At 32.9% G+C, this 21,043-nt stretch overlaps 3 protein-coding genes across 5 annotated transcripts; 1 reads left to right on the forward strand and 2 right to left on the reverse strand.

Moving 5' to 3' along the window:
- Nucleotides 1–522: 522 nt before the first annotated feature.
- LOC123711532 (isocitrate dehydrogenase [NAD] subunit beta, mitochondrial) lies at nucleotides 523–6,029 on the forward strand. 2 transcript variants are annotated; one of them, XM_045664128.1, is made up of 9 exons: nucleotides 523–685; nucleotides 979–1,068; nucleotides 2,386–2,478; nucleotides 2,697–2,813; nucleotides 3,025–3,232; nucleotides 3,769–3,932; nucleotides 4,469–4,678; nucleotides 4,981–5,117; nucleotides 5,446–6,029. In XM_045664128.1, the coding sequence occupies exons 1-9, from the start codon at nucleotides 644–646 to the stop codon at nucleotides 5,537–5,539; spliced, it is 1,155 nt and encodes a 384-aa protein (XP_045520084.1). In that variant the 5' UTR covers nucleotides 523–643; the 3' UTR covers nucleotides 5,540–6,029. The 2 variants fall into 2 exon arrangements, with proteins under 2 accessions (XP_045520084.1, XP_045520085.1); XM_045664129.1 differs by having other exon boundaries at nucleotides 979–1,035.
- Nucleotides 6,030–6,158: 129 nt separating this feature from the next.
- Nucleotides 6,159–7,719, reverse strand: LOC123710608. The gene is made up of 4 exons (XM_045662629.1): nucleotides 7,375–7,719; nucleotides 6,832–7,087; nucleotides 6,437–6,556; nucleotides 6,159–6,358 (listed from the first exon to the last, which is right to left on the reverse strand). The coding sequence occupies exons 1-4, from the start codon at nucleotides 7,575–7,577 to the stop codon at nucleotides 6,266–6,268; spliced, it is 672 nt and encodes a 223-aa protein (XP_045518585.1). The 5' UTR covers nucleotides 7,578–7,719; the 3' UTR covers nucleotides 6,159–6,265.
- Nucleotides 7,720–9,802: 2,083 nt separating this feature from the next.
- Nucleotides 9,803–16,409, reverse strand: LOC123709067 (solute carrier family 10 member 6). Of its 2 annotated transcripts, none has more exons than XM_045660169.1 (10): nucleotides 16,313–16,409; nucleotides 15,486–15,623; nucleotides 14,142–14,294; nucleotides 13,875–14,005; nucleotides 13,536–13,655; nucleotides 13,028–13,202; nucleotides 12,549–12,811; nucleotides 10,615–10,801; nucleotides 10,207–10,282; nucleotides 9,803–10,034 (listed from the first exon to the last, which is right to left on the reverse strand). In XM_045660169.1, exons 2-10 carry the CDS (start codon nucleotides 15,613–15,615, stop codon nucleotides 9,923–9,925), a joined length of 1,347 nt encoding a protein of 448 aa, XP_045516125.1. In that variant the 5' UTR covers nucleotides 15,616–15,623; nucleotides 16,313–16,409; the 3' UTR covers nucleotides 9,803–9,922. The 2 variants fall into 2 exon arrangements, with proteins under 2 accessions (XP_045516125.1, XP_045516134.1); XM_045660178.1 differs by lacking the exon at nucleotides 16,313–16,409 and adding an exon at nucleotides 15,693–15,795.
- Nucleotides 16,410–21,043: the final 4,634 nt, after the last annotated feature.

Below are 21,043 nucleotides of genomic sequence, written 5' to 3' on the forward strand. Positions count from 1 at the left end.
TACTAAAGACAAATAAAAATTAAAAAGTTTCAAGATCATTTAATACATTACCCCAGTATTGCCAACAGCAAATTTTTATTTCCCTATTTGCCATGATTGCGGAAGAACTATACCAGAAGTGTTACAGCATTTCATAGTTATTGTTTCTATTAACTTTAATTATCTTTTGTATTTGTGTGTTTTTATATTGAGCTAAAATTTGTTGTAGAGACATAGCTCCCACACAGAAAAACAACAACACACTATTGAGTACTTTTTTACTCTAAAACTATGTATATTGCAATTTTAAAAAGGTTTATTTTTTAATAATGATTATTGGGAGACTTGTAAAACTTGAGGGAAATCAATGATGCTCACTTGGTAATACTAGACAAAAATTATTATTATTAATAGTATTATTAGTTGTTTTATTACAATAGTCATGAAACAGTAGCTAAGTCAAATTTGTACGTATTATAATTCCGACTGAATGACTTGTATCCACGATCATGTAATACATTAATAAAAAAAATAAAAATTTATCAATTGTCAAGTTACGTAAACTGGAATTCGCCGGGGTTACGTTTTTGTCAGCAAAGGAGGTCCTAAAATAAATTTTCGTTAAACTAAATCTATTCCTGAATTAAGTTCTGCTATTTAAATTATGTCTCTTATAACTAGGAATGTGTTTCGTACTTTAATACAGGTTTGTACTGACGATTTAATTGTAAACCTTTTTTTCTTTATAATTCTACAGCTGTTTCATAAAAACATTATCCAATTATTATTTACTAGGTTGTTTAATTTACTTTTGACTTTAAACAACTGTATACTTAAAAAATACACCTGTAGTGATTTGGCTTGATTACATTATAATTGCGTATTTGTACTGTAGTATTATTGTCACTTCACTACTTCCCAGATCTCACGTGATTATAGACGTATACATTTACATTGTCGTGTAGGATATCATGCACTAATTATATTGACTGGTTTCAGGGTTCTCAACATGTTTCAAAGGGCCTTCACACTACTGCGGTAAATCCTGACAAAAACGTATGTTTCGCACCTCAATCTATCAGCACCTTGGTGAGAAAACTAACTTACCCACTAATCTTCGTAAAATCTATAGAATAATTAAGCAGTGGTACGAAATTCCTAATACAACCAACATGTCAAAAATCATTCATTAAAAATAAAAGCCACTGCTTAATTATAACTATGTCAGTATAGAAAATATTTAATTTTCAAAATTTTTTGAGAGATGTCAATGTTATAATTTCTTAAGTAGTAAATTGGCGATATAGATCTTAAGATATTTTTTTAGTGAACATATATATGATTTTTAAAGATTTTACCAGGCTCCCTTGGCATCAGGTCTCACTGTAAGATTTGTTGTTATTGTTGCATGGTATTTAAAAATTGGTGTATACCACCCCATTCTATTCAATTCAAAATTTTAGATTTAGAATCTTTTTATTTTATTAAAGAAGAAATATTGATTGTGACACACACTATTGGCATATGATATTGAAATCATTGCGAATGGAATGGTTCCATTGCATGAATAAAAAGATAAAACTGGTATTAATTATTATTTATTTACTTCACTATTTTGTTAAATATGTATAGATCATGATAATTCATAAAATTCACAGTGTTCTAGTTACAAACAGTTGTTTTATATACATCTCTATTGCCATTATTTCTGCTTTAGTGGACATTTAAAATTTTGTGTAATACACACACTTCTAGGAAGCCAGGTTGTTAAAAAATAATAACACATTTTTGGGGTATAAGCTACATATTAGAACTTATATGGCATTAATTTTACATAGAGTCAGAAAAACAAGGTTACCAATTGGCTTTAGTCAAAAAGTTATATATGTTTTCTAGCAAATAAGTTTTGTCAAATAATAAATGTGAAGTAAATAGAATATTATGTTATGTATATACATGGCATGATTCCCGGTTTATGTGCGATGCCTTTGTGTTGTCCAAATGCATTGTAACACTTAACAATGTATACAAATATGTCTATGCATTTATTTAATAGGAAATCTGCGATTAGAACAATTTAATCCCACTGGAATTGGTGAGTAACTATTCTATTAGCCACATGCATTTAATAAATATGAAACATCTATGGACAAATACTGCTGTGAGGTGTAAAGGATTGCAATATTGGTAGTAACTATAAACTGTATAGTCTTAAGATAAATTAATTTATAACATAGAAAATGTATATGAGGTTTAAGAGTCAAAGCAGGGCTTGATTAAATGCTCAAGATTAATAACATTGTAACATGTAAAAAATGGTGAATGAAAATATTTAATATCACTATTGTATTTAATATCACTGCATGATATTATAACTAATTATAATTATATTATTAAACAATACAGCAAGCAAGCAAGGAAGGTCACATAAAATGTACGCTCATCCCTGGTGATGGTGTGGGTCCTGAGCTGGTATACTCTGTTCAAGAAGTTTTTAAGGTAAATTTTACAGACTTAAATAAAACTAACAGTCTCCAAAGAGCCTTTTCTTAAATCTATTTCTACCATATTCGTAATGGTATTCGACCTTCATATTTTTCATGAATACCTAGTTATATATTTATTTCATTGCCTTTTTTTAAAGTTATTTGTAGCTGTAGTTTTTTCTTACATCATTTCTATGATAGAATATATTTTGCTATTCTGTGTTTTGATAGGCTGCAAACATCCCCGTGGACTTCGAATCTTTCTTCTTCTCTGAAGTGAACCCAACATTGAGTGCTCCTCTTGAAGATGTCGTCAACTCCATTGCTAATAACAAAATTTGTATTAAGGTAATAATGTAATTACTAGCTTGAGTATAAAATATGTGGGGTACAAAGCCTTTGCTCAGTGCATTGGTACGTTTTAAATAGTAACTGTAATCGCAAAGTAATATTGTGAATACAAATAAGAAATATATTAGTATTGGACCTTTGTCTTTTAACGCAATACCGACAAGCAACCTACATTTCGATAAAGTTACCATCTTAATGTTTTTTTCAGGGAATCCTGGCAACCCCGGACTTCTCCCATACAGGAGAATTACAGACCCTAAACATGAAACTACGTAATGCATTGGACCTGTATGCTAACGTAGTACATGTTAAGTCCCTGCCTAATGTTAACTGCAGGCACAAAGATGTCGACTGCATCATCATCAGAGAGCAGACCGAGGGAGAATATTCAGCTCTGGAGCATGAATCTGTCCCTGGTAAGATCAAAATTTCGTTTAATTGGTTATATTTGCCATTATTTTAAGGTTAGATTAGGAAAAGATAGAAGCAAAGTAGATCATATTGTTTATATACATTCAATATTACTTACATAAAGAAATAACATTACAAGTTGTGTATCACTAAACATTATTCTGATTCATCATTATTAAGTACAAAGTCCGGTCATCTATATATATATATATAAAATTAAGTATCAAACATTGTCATTGCTGAGCTGAGCTGATACCTTTTCTGTATATCTTCTATGATCTAATAGGCAAGTAGTAGGTGATGAGCCTCCTGTGCCTGACACACGCGGTCGAATTTTTGGGTCTAAGGCAAGCCAGTTTTCTCAAATTCATTAATAATAGAAAGATAGTCCATTCGATAGCCGGGGCTCGAACCTTAGCCCTCAGTGATGAGAGTCGCAGTCGTTTTTATACTAAACAGATTAAGTAATTGAAACTTGGCAACACCAGTCTTAAGTTGTACCGTATGAGACGCAAAAAAAGCTTCCATGAAATCGTTACAGGCGTGGTCGAATGTCTGAAAATCATAACTGCGGCTAAATCGGAGCGTATAGCCAAGTTCGCGTTTGACTACGCGGTGAAGATGGGACGTAAGAAGGTCACCGCCGTACACAAAGCCAACATCATGAAACTGGGCGATGGACTGTTTTTGCGAAGCTGCGAGGAGGTATTGGATGACTTTATAATAACGAAAATCATGGTTACTAGTAAATGTATTTTGTAAGTGGCAAGTAAACGAATGTCTTATATTTTGCCACTGAGCTTCGGATGATTTTAAATGCATTTTTATTGAATACAGTTATTCTCTACAGTTTAAGAGAAAAATATTTACTATCACATTTTTCGGTCTTTTTTCAAGTCTTTTATAACAAAAATATATAATAACGATAACAATGATAGTAATAATTATATTACAATTAATGAAATTCTGTAATAATCTTAGTGGCAATAAGGTAAAGTGAAATAATTGTATTATTTGTATTCATGTCTATGATAATAAAAGCTCTTTGTGAAAATTAATCTCATTTAACTTTATTTAACCAATTTCTGTGAATTTGCATATAGTAGATCATTTTTCGAAAAGTCATAAAGAAGTTTCACTTCTTACGTGTGTATGTTGAGGCCAATAGTAACCGCTAACTCTTATAGTAAACAGTTGATATTTCTCATCTTATGTAACTATTATTCTAATACAATTTTCAGATAGCAAAACTGTACCCCCGCATCCAATTCGAAAAGATGATTGTCGACAACTGCACCATGCAAATGGTATCCAACCCCAACCAGTTTGATGTGATGCTAACACCGAATTTGTATGGCAACATCGTAGATAACCTCGCCAGTGGGCTTGTAGGGGGCGCTGGTGTTGTCGCCGGAGCTTCTTACAGCGCCGAGTGTGCTGTCTTTGAACAGGTAAATTATGAGTGAACGAAGGAATGAGAGTCAATGAATTTTTGTAATTATAATTTTAAAGCAAACGACTTTTCCTCTCTGTTTTTGCGAATGTTTTCATGTCAAAAGGGAGTGACGTGTCGATCGCGTGATTGGTAAATCAGGTGATGTTTGTGTCCCGCGCTGTGTACGATGCGTAAACTTGCCCCCACTCCCTTGTTTAATGCTCAAGAAGTTTGCCGGTATCTGTAATAATACATTAATATGGTGGATATTTTTTTAGGCCTAAGTTCTTTGAGTAATTAAACATTTATTTTTTACAGGGTGCTCGGCACATATTCTCCGGTGCAGTGGGCAAGAATATCGCAAATCCAACGGCAATGTTGCTGTGTTCAGCTAATCTCTTAACACACGTCAATCTTCACTCCTACTCCAAAATGATCAAGGGTGCCATTAACAAGTCAGTATAATTTTAACAATTAACTCGGATATGTTTGAATTTTCTAGAAGAATTTGGAATAGGATAGAAGTTAGAAAAATATTTCTTATTCAGTAATATTCCAGTCCATACACTTCAAACAAAAATTCATTCAAATCGGATCAAACATGAAATTTAATACAAGAAACGTTTATTTGGTACTGCGGGTCGTACTTGCGTAGAAAATATAGTTATTTTTTGGTTATTTATATATATATATATATATATACATAATTCTATGGCCACTTTGCTCAAGGGATTGTAGTGCTGGATTATTATTACTATATTTTATTTATATGTTTATTTTCAGGGTGCTAACTGATGGCAAAGTGCGAACCAAAGACCTCGGCGGTCAATCTACCACCAAAGCCTTCACTAACGCTGTTATTCATTGCCTAATATAAACACTTAACACACACACATCCCTCTACCGTAAACCATAAACAATTTTAGATCTTTAGATGCCTTTACCAGTAAAAACTTGACAATTTACAATTGGTTAAATGTCACATTCACTTCCGTAATAATACGTGTGTTTTGTTGTTACTTAACATTATGACAAAATCTACTATCGATCCGGTGGTAAATGCCGTTTTTATATATTAACTTTGTTCAATTAAATAGATGTCATTATAATCCAGGTTTCAAAGTGCTATTAACGAGTCTGAGCTACATACGTTGGTAAACGGAAACTTGGGATAATTGACCTTAAACATTATAATGAATTAAATAGTTATAATAATAGTAAAAATATTGAATCATTTTAAACTCAAGTAAAGTGCAACTCTTTAGATTAAGTATAATTTATTTTATTTGTATTTATGATCTGTGGTTTTGTAGTTACAGTATTATATCAATATTTGTTACCAGTGTAAATAAAATTAATTAAATTGATTTGTTTATTTTTCTTATTCTTTCTCCATTTAATAGCTTAATATTTTATTTTATTTACCCACAAAATATTACAGAATAATCTTGCATACTGGATAAATTTCGTAACAGATAGTAAAATAAAACATATCATGTGATTTGAGTATTTACTGCAATTACTGAGAAAACATTGGGTTTATTAAAGTTTTTTAAATATTTGTAGGAAGTGTAGGGCAGTCATTGATTTGAGGGAAATTGAATCAATCAAATGCACCGGGCTGCGGGATAACTCTTGGAGCTGCTAGCTTCTTGACGCGGTCTGATATTATATACTTGAGTGCGTTAGGTGGAACCTAGTAACAAGATAAAAATTAAGAAATTAGATTTCGAGCGAAATTTCTATATGCTTTGTCAAAATGTTTGAAAATTACCTTAACGGGATCTCTGTACCAGGCTTCTTGGGATAGTCTTCTGTACACCTTGAAATCCGGTAATCGAGATATTTGGTTGAGTCGAGGCAATAACGCCGCTATTGGCTTCCCGTGTCCTCTCTGTAAGTAACAAGTAATTACCCGAAGGATAATATATTATTTTATGTCATTGTAATATACCATCATTAACTTCAGACAGTTAACTATATACAGCCATCGGAAAGAAATAAGAAAATTCAGAGTTGTGCGTTTAAAAAATATATAGTCATCTAGTTGGCCATGTATTAATATTTAATTACTTAAATACTTTTATACCTTAGACAACCTACTTCCTAGGTAAAAAAGGCCGCTAAAATTAGTTAGCATTGCATTACCAAGTGTCCCAATATAATTACCTTTATGGGTGGCGGTCTGTAGTCCTTCCTGGGGCCAGCAATTTGACTAATATATTCCATATGTTTTTTCCATTCGCTTTCCGTCCACCCACGTTTCTTCTTAACTTCTTTGGAATCCTGCTTTTTGAGGTCCAGCACGCAGTTTGCGAGTTTTGAATAACAGGTGGCATTAGCTGCTTCTATCATGCGATCTATTCGGTCAGTTCGCTCTTGACTAAAGCGATTTTTATATAGTCGCTTTAAGATGAGAAAACGTCTGAAAGTATTTCAATAGGTTATACAAAATGCACGGTAAATTATTAAATTTTGCCATATTGGCATCATATTGTTAGAATTTACTATGTCAAATCAAAATTAACTTAATAAATTATTAGATCTTGTATATATATAAGAATTATTTTTGGGAGCAAATGGGCATTACGCACCTGAAATTAACTGATATCGCCGCCCATGGACACTTCCAATGATAGAAGGGGTTTCTGGGCTTAAATAATATTTACGCTTTTTTATTGGTATTCGTGATATACATATAATAGAACTTACCGTATGTATGGCCAAGCAACATCGGTAACTCTATCAGTGGCTTGTGCACCTAAGGCCGACTTCCGAATACCTCTAGGATTGATTGCTGGCATTCCCTCTCCGGTATCAATTATATACTTTCTTGGCACACTCAATATGTTCAGTCGTTTGGGGATTTTGTATGGAAAGTTAGTGGTCGGTGAGTCATATTTTGGTTTACCCATTTTGCTAGCTGATCAAAGAGTTATACTGCAGTTTCAGATTTTGGGATTACATTTTGCTTATTTAATCATGGTTGTATCCATATTTATTCATTTTTATGGCGGACTATTGTTGTGATGTTTTTCTGGTTTGTCCTGTCTTGAATTGACATTGTCATAAACATAAACAAAGATATTTATAAGTGTGTAAAAAGTATGTACAATAGTGTGGGTCACTCTAGTTAGAAAAAAAATAAAAGTAAATTCTAATATTAATATTATTTTGTAGTGTATAATTAAAAAAAAGGTTTAGCTAAAAAACGGATAGTGAAACATACATCTTCAGCCTGCAGAGATATTCTACCTCTCAACGTAAAAACGTCGGTGAACGCAAAATAATTAGTTAAATATATTTACTTTTTTTATGTCATGTGTAAGTAAGTTTGTGTGAGAGACTAAAAGCCCATTTAGATGGAGAGAGTTTCTCTAGAAATCGTAAACGACTATCGCCAGCAATAATCGCCATAGCATTATCGTATAAAAATGTTTGCATACAGGCAAGAACTAAATTCTCGCCTACAATTATGGCATACGAGAATCGCCAGTGATTTATCGCTAGGCGATAATTTCCTGCGTCTGTTTACACATTTTAGTAAGAAGATTCTTACAAGAAACTCGTCTAGTATAAACACGATCTCGTATGACATTTTTTTATGTTCATGCGAGTATCGTACAAATCGGTTTGAACCGTTTTGAGTGCGAGATGTTTCATTTTCATTTCTTCTACCGCATTTACCATGGAGAGTGTTCAGAGGAGTTGTTCGGATTAATACCTGCAGCTGAGTTTCATCATCGGACGTCGAGGAAGAATCCAAAATTCCACCCGTATCACCTCGACGTCTGCCGTTCCACGACTGAGCGTTTTTCAAGGCAATTTTTGCCGCGCACCACCGCTATGTGGAACCAGCTGCCCACTGAAGTATTTCCGAACCAATTCGACTTAGGGTCCTTCAAGAAAAGAGCGTACAAATTCTTAAAAGGCCGGCAACGCACTCGCGAGCCCTCTGGCATTGAGAGTGTCCATGGGCGGCGGTATCACATAACATCAGGTGAGCCTCCTACCAGTTTGCCCCCATTTTATGTTTAAAAAAATCGAGTTTAGTGATTACTAGTTTAGTGATTATTACTATTTCAAACATTGTTGGAATTTGAACATGTTAATTGGCAGGCAACACTTGTCACATGTTAAGAAAAAGTTTTAGTTTAGAATATTGGAATGCCTGTTTAAATTTTAAATAAAAAGGTTGTTTACTGTTATTAATATGTACTTCTCTTAAAGACGCAGATAGTGAAACAAAATTGGAAACGTCCAACAAAAATGACACAAAAATCCTTTAAATTTAGCGCTGCCGATAATATTAAATTTATTGAACTTTTTTGTGTTTGTGGAACACGGAACACGAAAATTATAGAAACAGTTATGCGAGAAATGCAGCTCTTAATGCATTAACGAGAGAATTGTGTGTTGAGGGATTTGATCCCAAATAAATTAGTGCAAAAATTTAAAATATGAGAAGTCAGTATCTACAAGAAAGAAAGTAAAACGATCGTTGATGTGCTTAAATTGCATTGGTACAATTCTTTGGACTAATTTTTAAGGAAATCCTAATATTAGATATTATATTTTCTCATTAAGCTTGCGCAAGCTGAAAGCAAGATACCCAAACAAATCCAAATCGTCCTAATTTTGTCTAGACCTTTTATCGATTGGATGCATCGATGGCTGAATCGATGTCCAACTTTTTGGTTTTAGTTTTCTTAGTTTGGATTGGCATTGGTGTTAAATCGATTATTATATCGATCACGGAGTCTAAAATATTAACAGTTTGTTAATATTAATTTTATTATTTCTGTAATCTACCTCATAAAAGCAAGACTAATTATGAATATATTAATTTTTGAAGTAGAACAGTTTTTTATTCATACCTTAATAAAATCTTCCAATGCTATGTAAATAGCTTGTAGAACTGCAACCAAAAAGTTACTAATTGTACACCTACGTACTCTAAATATTGTAGCAAGAAATTCTCGCTAAAGTGGAAGAGCGAGAGGTTTAAATGTTAAGACGAAAAAACTTTTTTTATATTCTATCGGTAATCGTACATTCGAGACGAGAAACTCTCTCCATCAAAATGAAAAAACCGCTCGATGAACAACGTAACTTTTATGATTGAATTGCCCTTTTAATTATAATATGAATACTTATAAAAAAACAACTTAAACAACTCAGAAGTAAATGACCTACACATATGTACAGATATCTATATTTACAATTTAAGAATCTTAAATATAATCAATAAATATACAATTTAGGCGACTTGTTTAGTCTCCGTAGCGACTGTGTTCTTTTCGAATTCAATTTCTTGAATAGCAGGTTCTTCTAAGGGTTCAATATTTTTATTTTTGCCTCGATTTCGGAAACTGTAACAAAATTGAAGAATGTTCGGTTAGTTTCAAGCGGAATAATAACGTGAGGTACATAAGTAACTACAAACAACAGGCATAAGTTGTTAACAGTTAACGTTGTTTTTTATACAACTATCAAAGACGCTGTAATCCTTTTTATAATTTAGGCGGCAAAATTTATACATACCATCCCCTTATTCTTTGATAAATAAAGATAGCGCTCATTGGAATTGGTGTCATGATGGCCACCGACACTGGTACAACTAAAACACAAGAAATATGTATTATTAATAAAAAAAAAATACTATATACACTGAAACAACAGTAATACACGAATACATATTGTCAAAAACCGATACGATTATAGCTTTTTTAAACTCTATTTAGAACAATGTCTACTGTTAGAATTTATTTGGTTCAATTAAATGTGATTTATAAAGAAAGGTTATAAAAGTCATAGTGATAAAGGCCGGCAACGTACTCGCGAGCCCTCTGGCATTGAGAGTGTCCATGGGCGGCGGTATCACTTAACATCAGGTGAGCCTCCTGCCCGTTTGCCCTCTATTTTATAAAAATAATTATAGAAATACCATACCAGTCGTAAGATCGGCCTCGGGTTGAGGTAAAGCGTATCGTAGCAGGAAAACAGCGATTCCCATATTTTGGACACCTGTTTCTATTGATATTGCTATAGCATCTTTATGAGGCTGTCGGAGTAAGCGAGCTACAACATATCCGCTCAGATATCCTAGCCATGGTATGCCCATACCAGCTACTATTATCTAAAATAATAGGTAATTTGTAAAATATATAAGACGGGATAAGCCAGTACTTTAAAGACACTACTGACATTGAATAAACTAAAATACAGTATTACTATTGTATGTTAAACGATAACTGTTTATTAGCCTAAATAGGATAGATATTAGTAAAATTAAATTGAAAAGAATTGAAAAATGTATGCTTATAACGTACGTAACGCATACGCTGCACGTACGACAAATAAGTAGTTGGGTTACCTAATTGACGTCTGTTTGTCTTCCGATAATTGTTTTGAGTGAGAACACAATAAAAGTTTGGTGATTTATATGTCAATAAACTATGAAGTATTATTATCAGATATGTGCCTGCTTTATTGCCTTAGTATGAAGTATAAGATTAAAAATTTATTTATACAACGCTACAAACTCATTTATTAAATCTTCCGGCTACTTTAAACCACACTATTGCCTCTTTTGCAGTGATAAAAATGCAGAAATAAATAGCTAGTCCAGCCATAAGTTCTGTTACAAATGAAAATGTATTTTTAATGATGTAATGTAATATTATTAAAATTTATATCTACATATGTATTAGCCTCAGCTTTGGCTTTTATACAGGCCTTTTAATCTATTTGGTCACGAATCTATGGATTTCCGCACTGCATCCAAATGAAATTTCCCCACTGCAATTGTTCCAAAGATTTTTTAAGAGACTCAATGTCACCGTGTTCTTTAGAGCAGGCCATGTCCTCTAAAACTGACCATAATTTAAAGTCTTAAGGGCCAGTCTTCAGCTCTTATAAGTCCGGAACGTTGGTTTCAAGCCAGGCTTGGGTAGTTCCTGACCAGACTTCCGTGGACTTTCCGTGGACTGCACCACGGAAAAATCCACGGTATTTTTTAGAAAAGTGTATTGCTGAGAGGTTTCACAACATGATCCAAGACTGTGTCTTGTTACACTTGGGCAGAAGTTTTCACTGCTTTTTTCACAAAAATGTAGTTTTGTGACGCAGCACCCTGTTGTACCTTTCCGACCACTTGAGCACCTTCTTTAGAACCGTGAGCGTATACTTTATCATGCCATTAATATTTTTTTCTTGTTGTGTTCTTGTGTTCTTGTTCTTCTCAGTGTTCTTCAATCGTGAATTTTTTTGTAAAGAGTTTTTCACCTGCGTATCGCGATAGAAGGCGAATTGATCCACTCTCTTTAATTGTAAAGATTGATTCAGGGCATGTCCTGTATATCGACGATAAGCACCGAGCTTCAGGTCTTGTTTTACTAATATTTTTTCCTACGCAGTCTTTAATACGCGACAGAGTCCTACCGGGAATCTTTATTGGTCGCGATAAGATGTTTTGCTTCCTAATGAGGTTTCGACAAATTCTAGCTTTAACAGCATTAACAGCCTTTGTAGTTCTAACAGCACGCATCTGTTCATAGTACGATATACGAACATACAGCGACGGGATACAAAGCTTTTGAAGTGTCTGGAATATGACCGACGGCTCCATACACACTTTGTGCAAGGCGATCACTGCAATCCTCTTTTCTTTAACACATCATTCCATATTGTAATTTAATAATGAACACTAAAAATTATGTGAAGTGGCGCAAAATCGAAAGAAGGTTTTAAAATAATATACGAGTTCCAAATTCAAAATAATTAAAAAGTTGAAAACAAGAAAAGTTTTATGTAACAGTATTTAAGGCCAGACTAGTTGCTTTTTGTAATACAGATTTTTAAATTTATTTAAAATAAGTACTCACGTTCCACGTAAACAATTCAAAAATGTACAAATTGGTTACGATCGCAAAAATGATGATAAATAGCAGTAATGTTGTTGAGAAACCCTTTAATATCTTGACCATGAAGCCAGCAATTCGTGGGGTAAATTTCTGCATAGCAAGCCCAATCCCCAGGGGTACCATGAGACCCACAACGAAATATGCTATACGTGCATATGGTATGACGATGTTGGCATCACTGAATACCACTTGGCCAAGTGAAAATATCCAAGCAGGCATCAGACCTGTAAGGAAATCGTAAGTAAGAAACCAAGCCAGGAGGCCTCTCACATTGTCAGAAGGCTAGCAAGTGCGTTGCCGGCTTTTTAAGAATTGGTACGCTCTTTTTGATTTACATAATATAACAGCAAGCATCATTACGATATACCAATTCAAACTATCTAAATGTCTGGAACTTAATATTTAATCACGAGAATCCTAAGTTAATTTTAGTTACTCACCAAAAGAAGCTAGCGTTGATATAGAAGTCATGGCCAGAGATAGATTAAGGTTTCCGCCCAAAATGAACGTCCAAATATTTGACGCACCGCCCCCTGGCGATACTCCGGTGAAAAACATACCTAAACGCATTGCGGGCATATCCGGAAATAGAACAAAACCGAGACCGAATGATATCTGAAAAAAATACAATGTGACAAAATTCTTTACCATACAATATTTACTTTATTGCATGGAGTGTCGAATCGTATACACTATGTGATGTCACATACATTAAAAAAAGTGCAAAATTTAACAACGTCAATCAGTCAAGAACAATCTCAGTGAATAATATTGCATCATTATGAATTCTAATTCGAAATGTTTAAAAAATTAAGACCTGAAATCAGTGGTATAATGCAACGGGGCAGAAAGTATAATAAAACATTTTAGCCAGCTTATTTATGTCGATGCTCTGTGGACTGTAAACTTTTCAATATTAAGTATAATGCACTTAAAAATATTACTTACGAGAGGCATAAATAAAAATTGTCCACACATGCCAATGGCAGGGCCGAGCGGTCGTTTTATGACCTCCAACACAGTTGGCCAGTGCATGGCACACCCAAAGTTTATAAATATTAGCGATACCTGGAATGAAGCAAAATTGTAAATTGTTTAAAGGGCTTATATAAAATAGAAAATTATTTTACAATTTGTTTATGTTATCGCATTTTTAAATGAAGAAGAATTTGGAGACCTGCTCCAATAAACTAAAAAACTGAAATTTATTCAATCTAGCAATAGTTGGTATTACGATTTATTGACTAAGGCTTTACTAACCAAACAACTCATAAAAAAATTACTTACAAAAATAGCAACGCTCATGGTAAAAGCTTGATCGATAGGTCTTTGTGGTCGAAGGACTGTCACCGGCAAGCTTCCGTTAACAGGAATTCTGGTGATACCACGTCTTACTTCCAATGAAAGGTCTGCTCTTCCTTGAAAAAATAAAATAATAACTCTAAACTTTCTTACTGTATGAACCATTCATATAATTCAATTCCTTTGGCTATTTCGGCTGTTGCTTTGAGGCCCAAATTATTATTCTACAAGGGATGATCGAACAATACATACCAAGAAAATGAGCATTTATTCGAAACCGTCCTTGAAAAAAGCCGCTATCAACATTTTCTTGCGTTAGACGATAAGTAGAATTCCACTCCACTGTCATCAGGTGCGTGTGACTGGATATACCCACAATATCATCGTCCTCTTGGAAAATTTGTCCTGGAAAATGTGTTTATAGATAACATGTAAAGTTATTGTTTGTATATTACATTTCAGAAGTACAACTTTATTTTTACTCTCAAAAATCATAATAATATAAGCACAATTAGATACTTATATAAATAGTTTATAGGAAGTATACACATGTGTGAAAATTACATAAGAACTTAAGAACGCGCAGGGCTAGACAGATCCATCTAACTTCCTCTCAATCAAGTATGCCTGCAATATTACAGTACACAACTCACGAGGGGACTCTTTGTATTGAAGATGTCGTTTGGGTTCGCCAAGGATTCGCGAATGTAATTACATAATTATGTAGGAATAAAGAAAATAAAAATGTGTGCGTGTACTAGTTAGTGTACCCGTAAGAAGTGAAACTTCTTTACGACCATATTTTTCGAAAAATGATCTACTATATGCAACTTTACAGGAATTGGTTATATAAAGTTAAATTAGATAAAGTTTAACAAAAGGCTTTTATTATAAAAGACATGAATACAATTATTACATTTTACCTTATTACTACTAAGATCATTGCAGAATTTCATGAATTGTAATAGATTTATTACTATCATTGTTATCTTTATCTTTACTTTTGTTATTAATTGCTTTGAATCTCTTCGAATCAACCGTGGTCGGAAAAGGAAAAATATGGCGCGTAACGGAAAAAAACGTGACGCGTAACCGAAAAATGTGACGTTAATTTTTTTTCCAACGCCGATAAAGAAGTTTCACTTCAATAATAATAGCAGATAATTAACACAGCAAGGTTTCCAAAACGACTGGGTCTCCATGGAGTTGCTGAAAATGTACACCGAGTCATTTTTCATCACAGTTTCTGTTAATATTAAACGACGAGCACAAATGTAATAATAATCATTGCTAGCAAACTTTTACGGAAGAACTTTTAGTTTTATAATTTTTAGCAAAATTATATAGAATTTTTGCTTCTTGTCTCCGTTATCTTTAATGGAGTGCCTATTAAAGATAATTCCACTATACCTTATAACTCAACGTTCTACTTAATATACTACATTGTATTAAAAGTAATATAAAATATGTATGTTTTTTTTATGGAATATAAAATACAGGTATCACTTATTCCACGTCATTAAAGTTGAATCGGTAGACATCCCTACCTATAAAAACTACCAATCAAATAACTAAATAACTCTCGGTATGTAATACCTGTAATATTAAAATCCACATAGTCGTACTCATTCATTAGTACTGTTATTTCTTCAGGATCAAACAACGCGACCAAGTCTTGACTCAAAGCAATTGGACACATCAGGCACACAATTAAAAAACGAAGCATCTTGATGTCTGTAAAAATTACTTTTTAAGTTAAAGCAATTTGCCAAAATGTAGGATACATTGGGGTAACAAACTTACATCGGTTATCACAAAACAAGTTTGAGGTATTATACACTATTAAAATATATCCACTTTTGGCAAAAAATCCTATTTTTCATCTAATTAGTTAAAATTACACAACACCATTCTCTAGAAAATTTAATTGCATTATGAACATGATAACAGCTACTGAAGACAAATAGCGGATACGCTACGTTCACGGATAGTTTAACGGATCGGTAAAATTATTTACTTGTGGATGTAACCGTAACCAACAACGAAATGTTAGTCTTAGTAAACATTGGGTTTCTTAGATACTTGTAAAGGATGTTATCAGTCTATCTTACGCTCTTGATAGCGAAAATACTCCCACTGTTTAAAATGTGGCTGTCTTACGATACCCTATGAAACGACTTTACATAAAAATCAGATCTTCTTATCTTTTGTTGGTAAAGAGAAATCAGGACTTCCAACTCTTGGGCTTTTAATTAGATAGTGTACTATGCATACAAGTGGATACGTATCCTCAGTTATAACCCTTCTATAAATCAGTGACTGTATTTTTTACTATAGCCAAAACGTATTTTAACTAATATAGTATATGAATAGCACAGTTTAATACAATTTGCTTATAGGAAAATTTATTATTAGGTACTTACACAAATGGAAATTATATTATAAAAACTTATTAATAAATTAAATAACCATTTTAAAATTTTAAACCAAAACACAATGTAATTGATTCGCTTTACACACGCGAATGTCTTTGGTTTATAAATCAATTACTGCAATTGAGAAATATACTTAACCGGGTTTTTATTACAAGGGCATAGAGTTTAATTCAATTATGCATAATCGTTATTATCAATTTATTTCACAGTATCTCGTGGGCCAACTCACGTAGCGATTATCAATGATAAAAATTATATTAATTACCATGATTATGTAAGGATAATCACGTTTAACCAAATACATGCAAATTAATTTAAGTAGATTAAACATATTATTAATTATACCGCTGCGATTATGCAATCTAATGCCTAGGACTAAGACACGTGAAGCTTTAACTAATTATTTCCACCACGCCTGAAAGGCTTTACTGTTTTCTAAAACGTCAAAAAGAACAAAACTTATTTATCAATAAACCCATAGCGGATTATTGAAGATATGACGTCCTAGTAATATAAATTATATTTATTTATTAAAGTTTACCACATCATACATATGTAGTACTAAATCTACAGCATATTTTACCAAATCTTCCATCTAAAATGTATGACAATTGAAGTAAACAGAAGTGTTTCAAAAAAAATTAAAACTTAAAAAATACAACTAAAACAAAGATGAAACGGAGATTTTTTTTGGTAAAGTAGAAAAAAAATAGTAATAAAAAAAACATCAGCAAAACAGCGAATTAGATTCGAGATAGGCGATAACAATGCTTTCTCTAAAACCGATCAGCCCACTACCGAATACATCCAGCTCCGGATAAGCACTGTTCAATCCTTTAAAATCGCGAAGAATTCGAAAGTGAGAGAATGCTTGGACTCCTAGGTTAGTTTTTGTAGAAAGAGTTTGGAAAATATTGCTGATTTTATACCTAGGGAATGAGTAAGATATGACAATTTTAATATCCTGGAAGAGGTCACTGCACTGTATATCATTATTTAGCAGTTTATATAAGGTAACACCGGCTAAAAAAAAATTTAATATGATATCACTGTACGATTTATATTCAGTTACAGTTTTGGCCTAGTGAGTTTATCGTGCAGTCTTTATCAATGTAGGTGTTTATCCCGTTCGAAATTAGGCTGTGCATCATACTTTCTATGTACTCAATAAGCACTTGCTCCAACCGTGAAGGCTAACGTCGTGAGGCTACCGGCATGTCTCAATGTGTCAGACAGAGGCCTGGTCACCTACATGCCTATTAAAAATATATCAAAGACTGTATCTTTGTATGCAATCTCAGGCCAAGACCTATTTAGAGTTGTAGCGCTTCTGGATCATTATTTAATTTTAACTAAACAGTTTATTGATAATCCACACTTTTTGAAGAGAAAATTCTTTATCGGCGTTGTAAAAAAATTACCAAAAATATATAATAACGATAATAATTATAGTAATCATTCTATTACAATTAATGAAATTCTGTAATAATCTTAGTAGTAATAAGGTAAAATGAAATAATTGTATTATTTGTATTCATGTCTATGATAATAAAAGCCTTTTGTTAAACTTTATCTTATTTAACTTTATTTAACCAATTTCTGTAAATTTGCATATAGTAGATAATTTTTCGAAAAATAAAGTCATAAAGAAGTTTTTTTTTTATAAAGTAGGGGGCAAACAGGCAGGAGGCTCACCTGATGTTAAGTGATACCGCCGCCCATGGACACTCTCATGCCAGAGGGCTTGCGAGTGCGTTGCCGGCCTTTTAAGAATTTGTACGCTCTTTTCTTGAATGACCCTAAGTCGAATTGGTTCGGAAATACTTTAGTGGGCAGCTGGTTCCACATAGCGGTGGTGCGCGGCAAAAATTGCCTTGAAAAACGCTCAGTCGTGGAACGGCGGACGTCGAGGTGATACGGGTGGAATTTTGTATTCTACCTCGACGTCCGATGATGAAACTCAGCTGCAGGTATTAATCCGAACAACTCCTCTGAACACTCTCCATGGTAAATGCGGTTGAAGATGCAGAGTGACCCCACACCTACGCAACGCCAAAGGATCGAGCCGCTCGGAGACGGATTGGTCATCGACGATTCGAACCGCTCTTCGTTGGATACGGCCAAGTGGAAGGAGCTGGTACTGGGGAGCCCCCGCCCAGAGGTGAGAACAGTATTCCATATGGGGCCGTATTTGCGCTTTATAGAGTTGCAAGCGGTGGCCCGGAATGAAGTACCGTCTCGCCTTACTGAGCACACCAAGCTTTTTGGAGGCTAATTTAGCCTTTCCCTCCAAATGACTACAATTTTTATTTGAAAAATACTCCAAAACGGAATACACGATATATTCGAAGGACACGTACTAACAACAAAGACAAAGTTGTATTTAGGAATATGTAATGTATGGGGGTATGAAAGTGAGTATGTATGTTTGTGAGTGGGTTTTGATATGATCTTAAAAATCTATTCGCGTCTATGTAGACGCGTTTTGAAGGGATATGGAATAAGTCGAGGCTCGCGTACTCCTTATTATATAGTATACAATACGTGTAAGTATATTATTTTAAGCATATTTTGTATCGAAATATGAAACTAATACTAGCCGTATGACAAGTTCTATAATCGGGTACATTTAAGTTAATAATTTAAGCAACTCGGGACGGTGAATATGATTACTCCATAAACCATGTTGAAACATTAAGTATGCTCTCTTGCCACTAAGTGTTAGTGGTTCAATTTCAAATCGTCAAGCCTCGTTAATATTGTCAAAATTATTGTTAGTAACATTAAATTTGTTCAAAATTTAACAACTGCATAGCAAATCCAGATTTGTTTCCTTTTCATTAAATTTTTTTTACTCACATACAGTACACTCAATTGACTATGAAGATGAATTTTTTAGCAACAGGAGAGTTGTTGATTGGACTTTTAAAAGAAAACAGAATATCATAATAAAGGCAACAATATTTGTACTAGAACTTTATAATATATATACGTCGCAGTGAAGTGGTTAAATCAGAGAGTTAATTGAATCTCTAGACAGTTAATTAAATGTCGATATTCAATCAAGTCGCAAAAGTTCCGTCAGACAAGTGAGTGAACGAAACGTTTAACGAGTGTCCCATACGTTCCTAGGCAACAAGACTAACCTAACCTAACCATTTACAATACAAGATATTGATTTAACTAATTTACAGCGACATATTATATATCGCCTACATGTTTACTAAATTTGTCGAATAAAAAACCTGTATGTATATATCTCAAGTGTATTTCTCTCCAAATATACGATAACTTAAATACTGATCTCATAACAACCACAAAACAATCTTTCCACATCTGTTTCACCTATAAACGAGTCATGTGAACATTATATACATTGAAGAATTGGTATCATTATTTGTCAAAATGTTTAAAACCTTTGTTTACTGTATGCTTAACAGTTTTTTTTATATATTTAAGAAATAACTATTAAAAAACAGTGAACATTGGCCTTATGTAAAATCAGTCCATACGTTAGATATAGGAATGATTAAAATTTAACCGTACAAAATATCACTTTTTGATAACATTCTTCAATAAGCGACAAACTGAGATCTCTAAATAATCATAAAATGAAAATTATTGACATAATTAAATGTTAGCATACATTATATAAAACTGAATTAATCCTCGTTAAAGATATAGGTGAATAATGAAACTATAATATTCTAAGAATATTGCTTTCTCTTTTTATTTGTAAGGAATATCAAGAGAAAGCTAACAAACTTCTAAAAGAGTTTGGATAGCCACCCAAACTCTTTAAAAATGAAACAATTCCATTTTTAAAATTTCGTACATCAAAAACAAATTTTGAATCTAATTCCAAATTCAAAATAACTAAAACCGACGTTCATTAACAATTTCTCACTCTATTTCGGGTCTTTACACTAAAATTTGTAAACTTTGGACTAAAGGTAATTAATCTTTAATTGACAATTAGAGCCAAAACATATGAAGGCCTTAATTCTAGTTGTCCTAAAATTCACAATAATGTGCTTGTTAAAGTTATTTAGTATTTTACTACTGATTAAATTTTAACAAGCACGATTTTTCTTATATAATTGATATTTTTTGTATATTGAGCAGAAAACAACGTCTATCGGGCTAGATAAATAACAATAAATATATAAGAAAATCAATGTCGAAAATATAGCGACAATATATAAATATAACAAATTTCTTTCATAAAATACATTAACTGAACTGAACTGAACATTTATAACAGTTACATAAATGCATAAAATGCATGTCGACGACAAAAATACGCAGCGTTACTATGGCAACCGTGTATTATTTTGACGTACACAGCGTATGCCTATTTGTGAGCGTATTATATATTATCTATTTCATTTTGTCTTGGAAATAATAGACAATTAAAAAAAAATAGTGGAGTTGAGGTGAATAAACGAAAAATATTATCAAAAATATCCATGATGATGACAACCAAAACACTTCCTGCAGTTAATAAATATAAAAAGCGCTTAAATATGACAATGAAGTATTCGACGAAATCACTTTTTAACAAGATATGTTTGGCGAGGACAATACTTGTAAACGTATAAAAAATAGTTTCTTATTGTAAAATGTGTAAGTATAAAACTGGTATAAAGTTATTATTCGTATAATTCTGTTTGAGAGAAAATGTGACAATCGAAAAATATTCCTTTGTAAAGCGATTTA

Source organism: Pieris brassicae, chromosome 1 (assembly GCF_905147105.1).
Source record: "Pieris brassicae chromosome 1, ilPieBrab1.1, whole genome shotgun sequence".
In the NCBI taxonomy this organism is placed as follows: domain Eukaryota; kingdom Metazoa; phylum Arthropoda; class Insecta; order Lepidoptera; family Pieridae; genus Pieris; species Pieris brassicae.

Coding starts and splice junctions, on each gene's coding strand:
- LOC123711532 (XM_045664128.1), top strand. CDS start 644: ATGTCTCTTATAACTAGGAATGTGTTTCGTACTTTAATACAG. Junction 1,069..2,385: donor CTCAATCTATCAGCACCTTG/GTGAGAAAACTA, acceptor TAAACAATACAG/CAAGCAAGCAAGGAAGGTCA. Junction 2,814..3,024: donor ATAACAAAATTTGTATTAAG/GTAATAATGTAA, acceptor TGTTTTTTTCAG/GGAATCCTGGCAACCCCGGA.
- LOC123710608 (XM_045662629.1), bottom strand. CDS start 7,577: ATGGGTAAACCAAAATATGACTCACCGACCACTAACTTTCCATACAAA. Junction 6,557..6,831: donor ACAGACCGCCACCCATAAAG/GTAATTATATTG, acceptor TGTTACTTACAG/AGAGGACACGGGAAGCCAAT. Junction 6,359..6,436: donor GGTACAGAGATCCCGTTAAG/GTAATTTTCAAA, acceptor TCTTGTTACTAG/GTTCCACCTAACGCACTCAA.
- LOC123709067 (XM_045660169.1), bottom strand. CDS start 15,615: ATGCTTCGTTTTTTAATTGTGTGCCTGATGTGTCCAATTGCTTTGAGT. Junction 10,802..12,548: donor TTGAATTGTTTACGTGGAAC/GTGAGTACTTAT, acceptor CTATTATTTTAG/ATAATAGTAGCTGGTATGGG. Junction 10,283..10,614: donor CGAGGCCGATCTTACGACTG/GTATGGTATTTC, acceptor CTTGTGTTTTAG/TTGTACCAGTGTCGGTGGCC.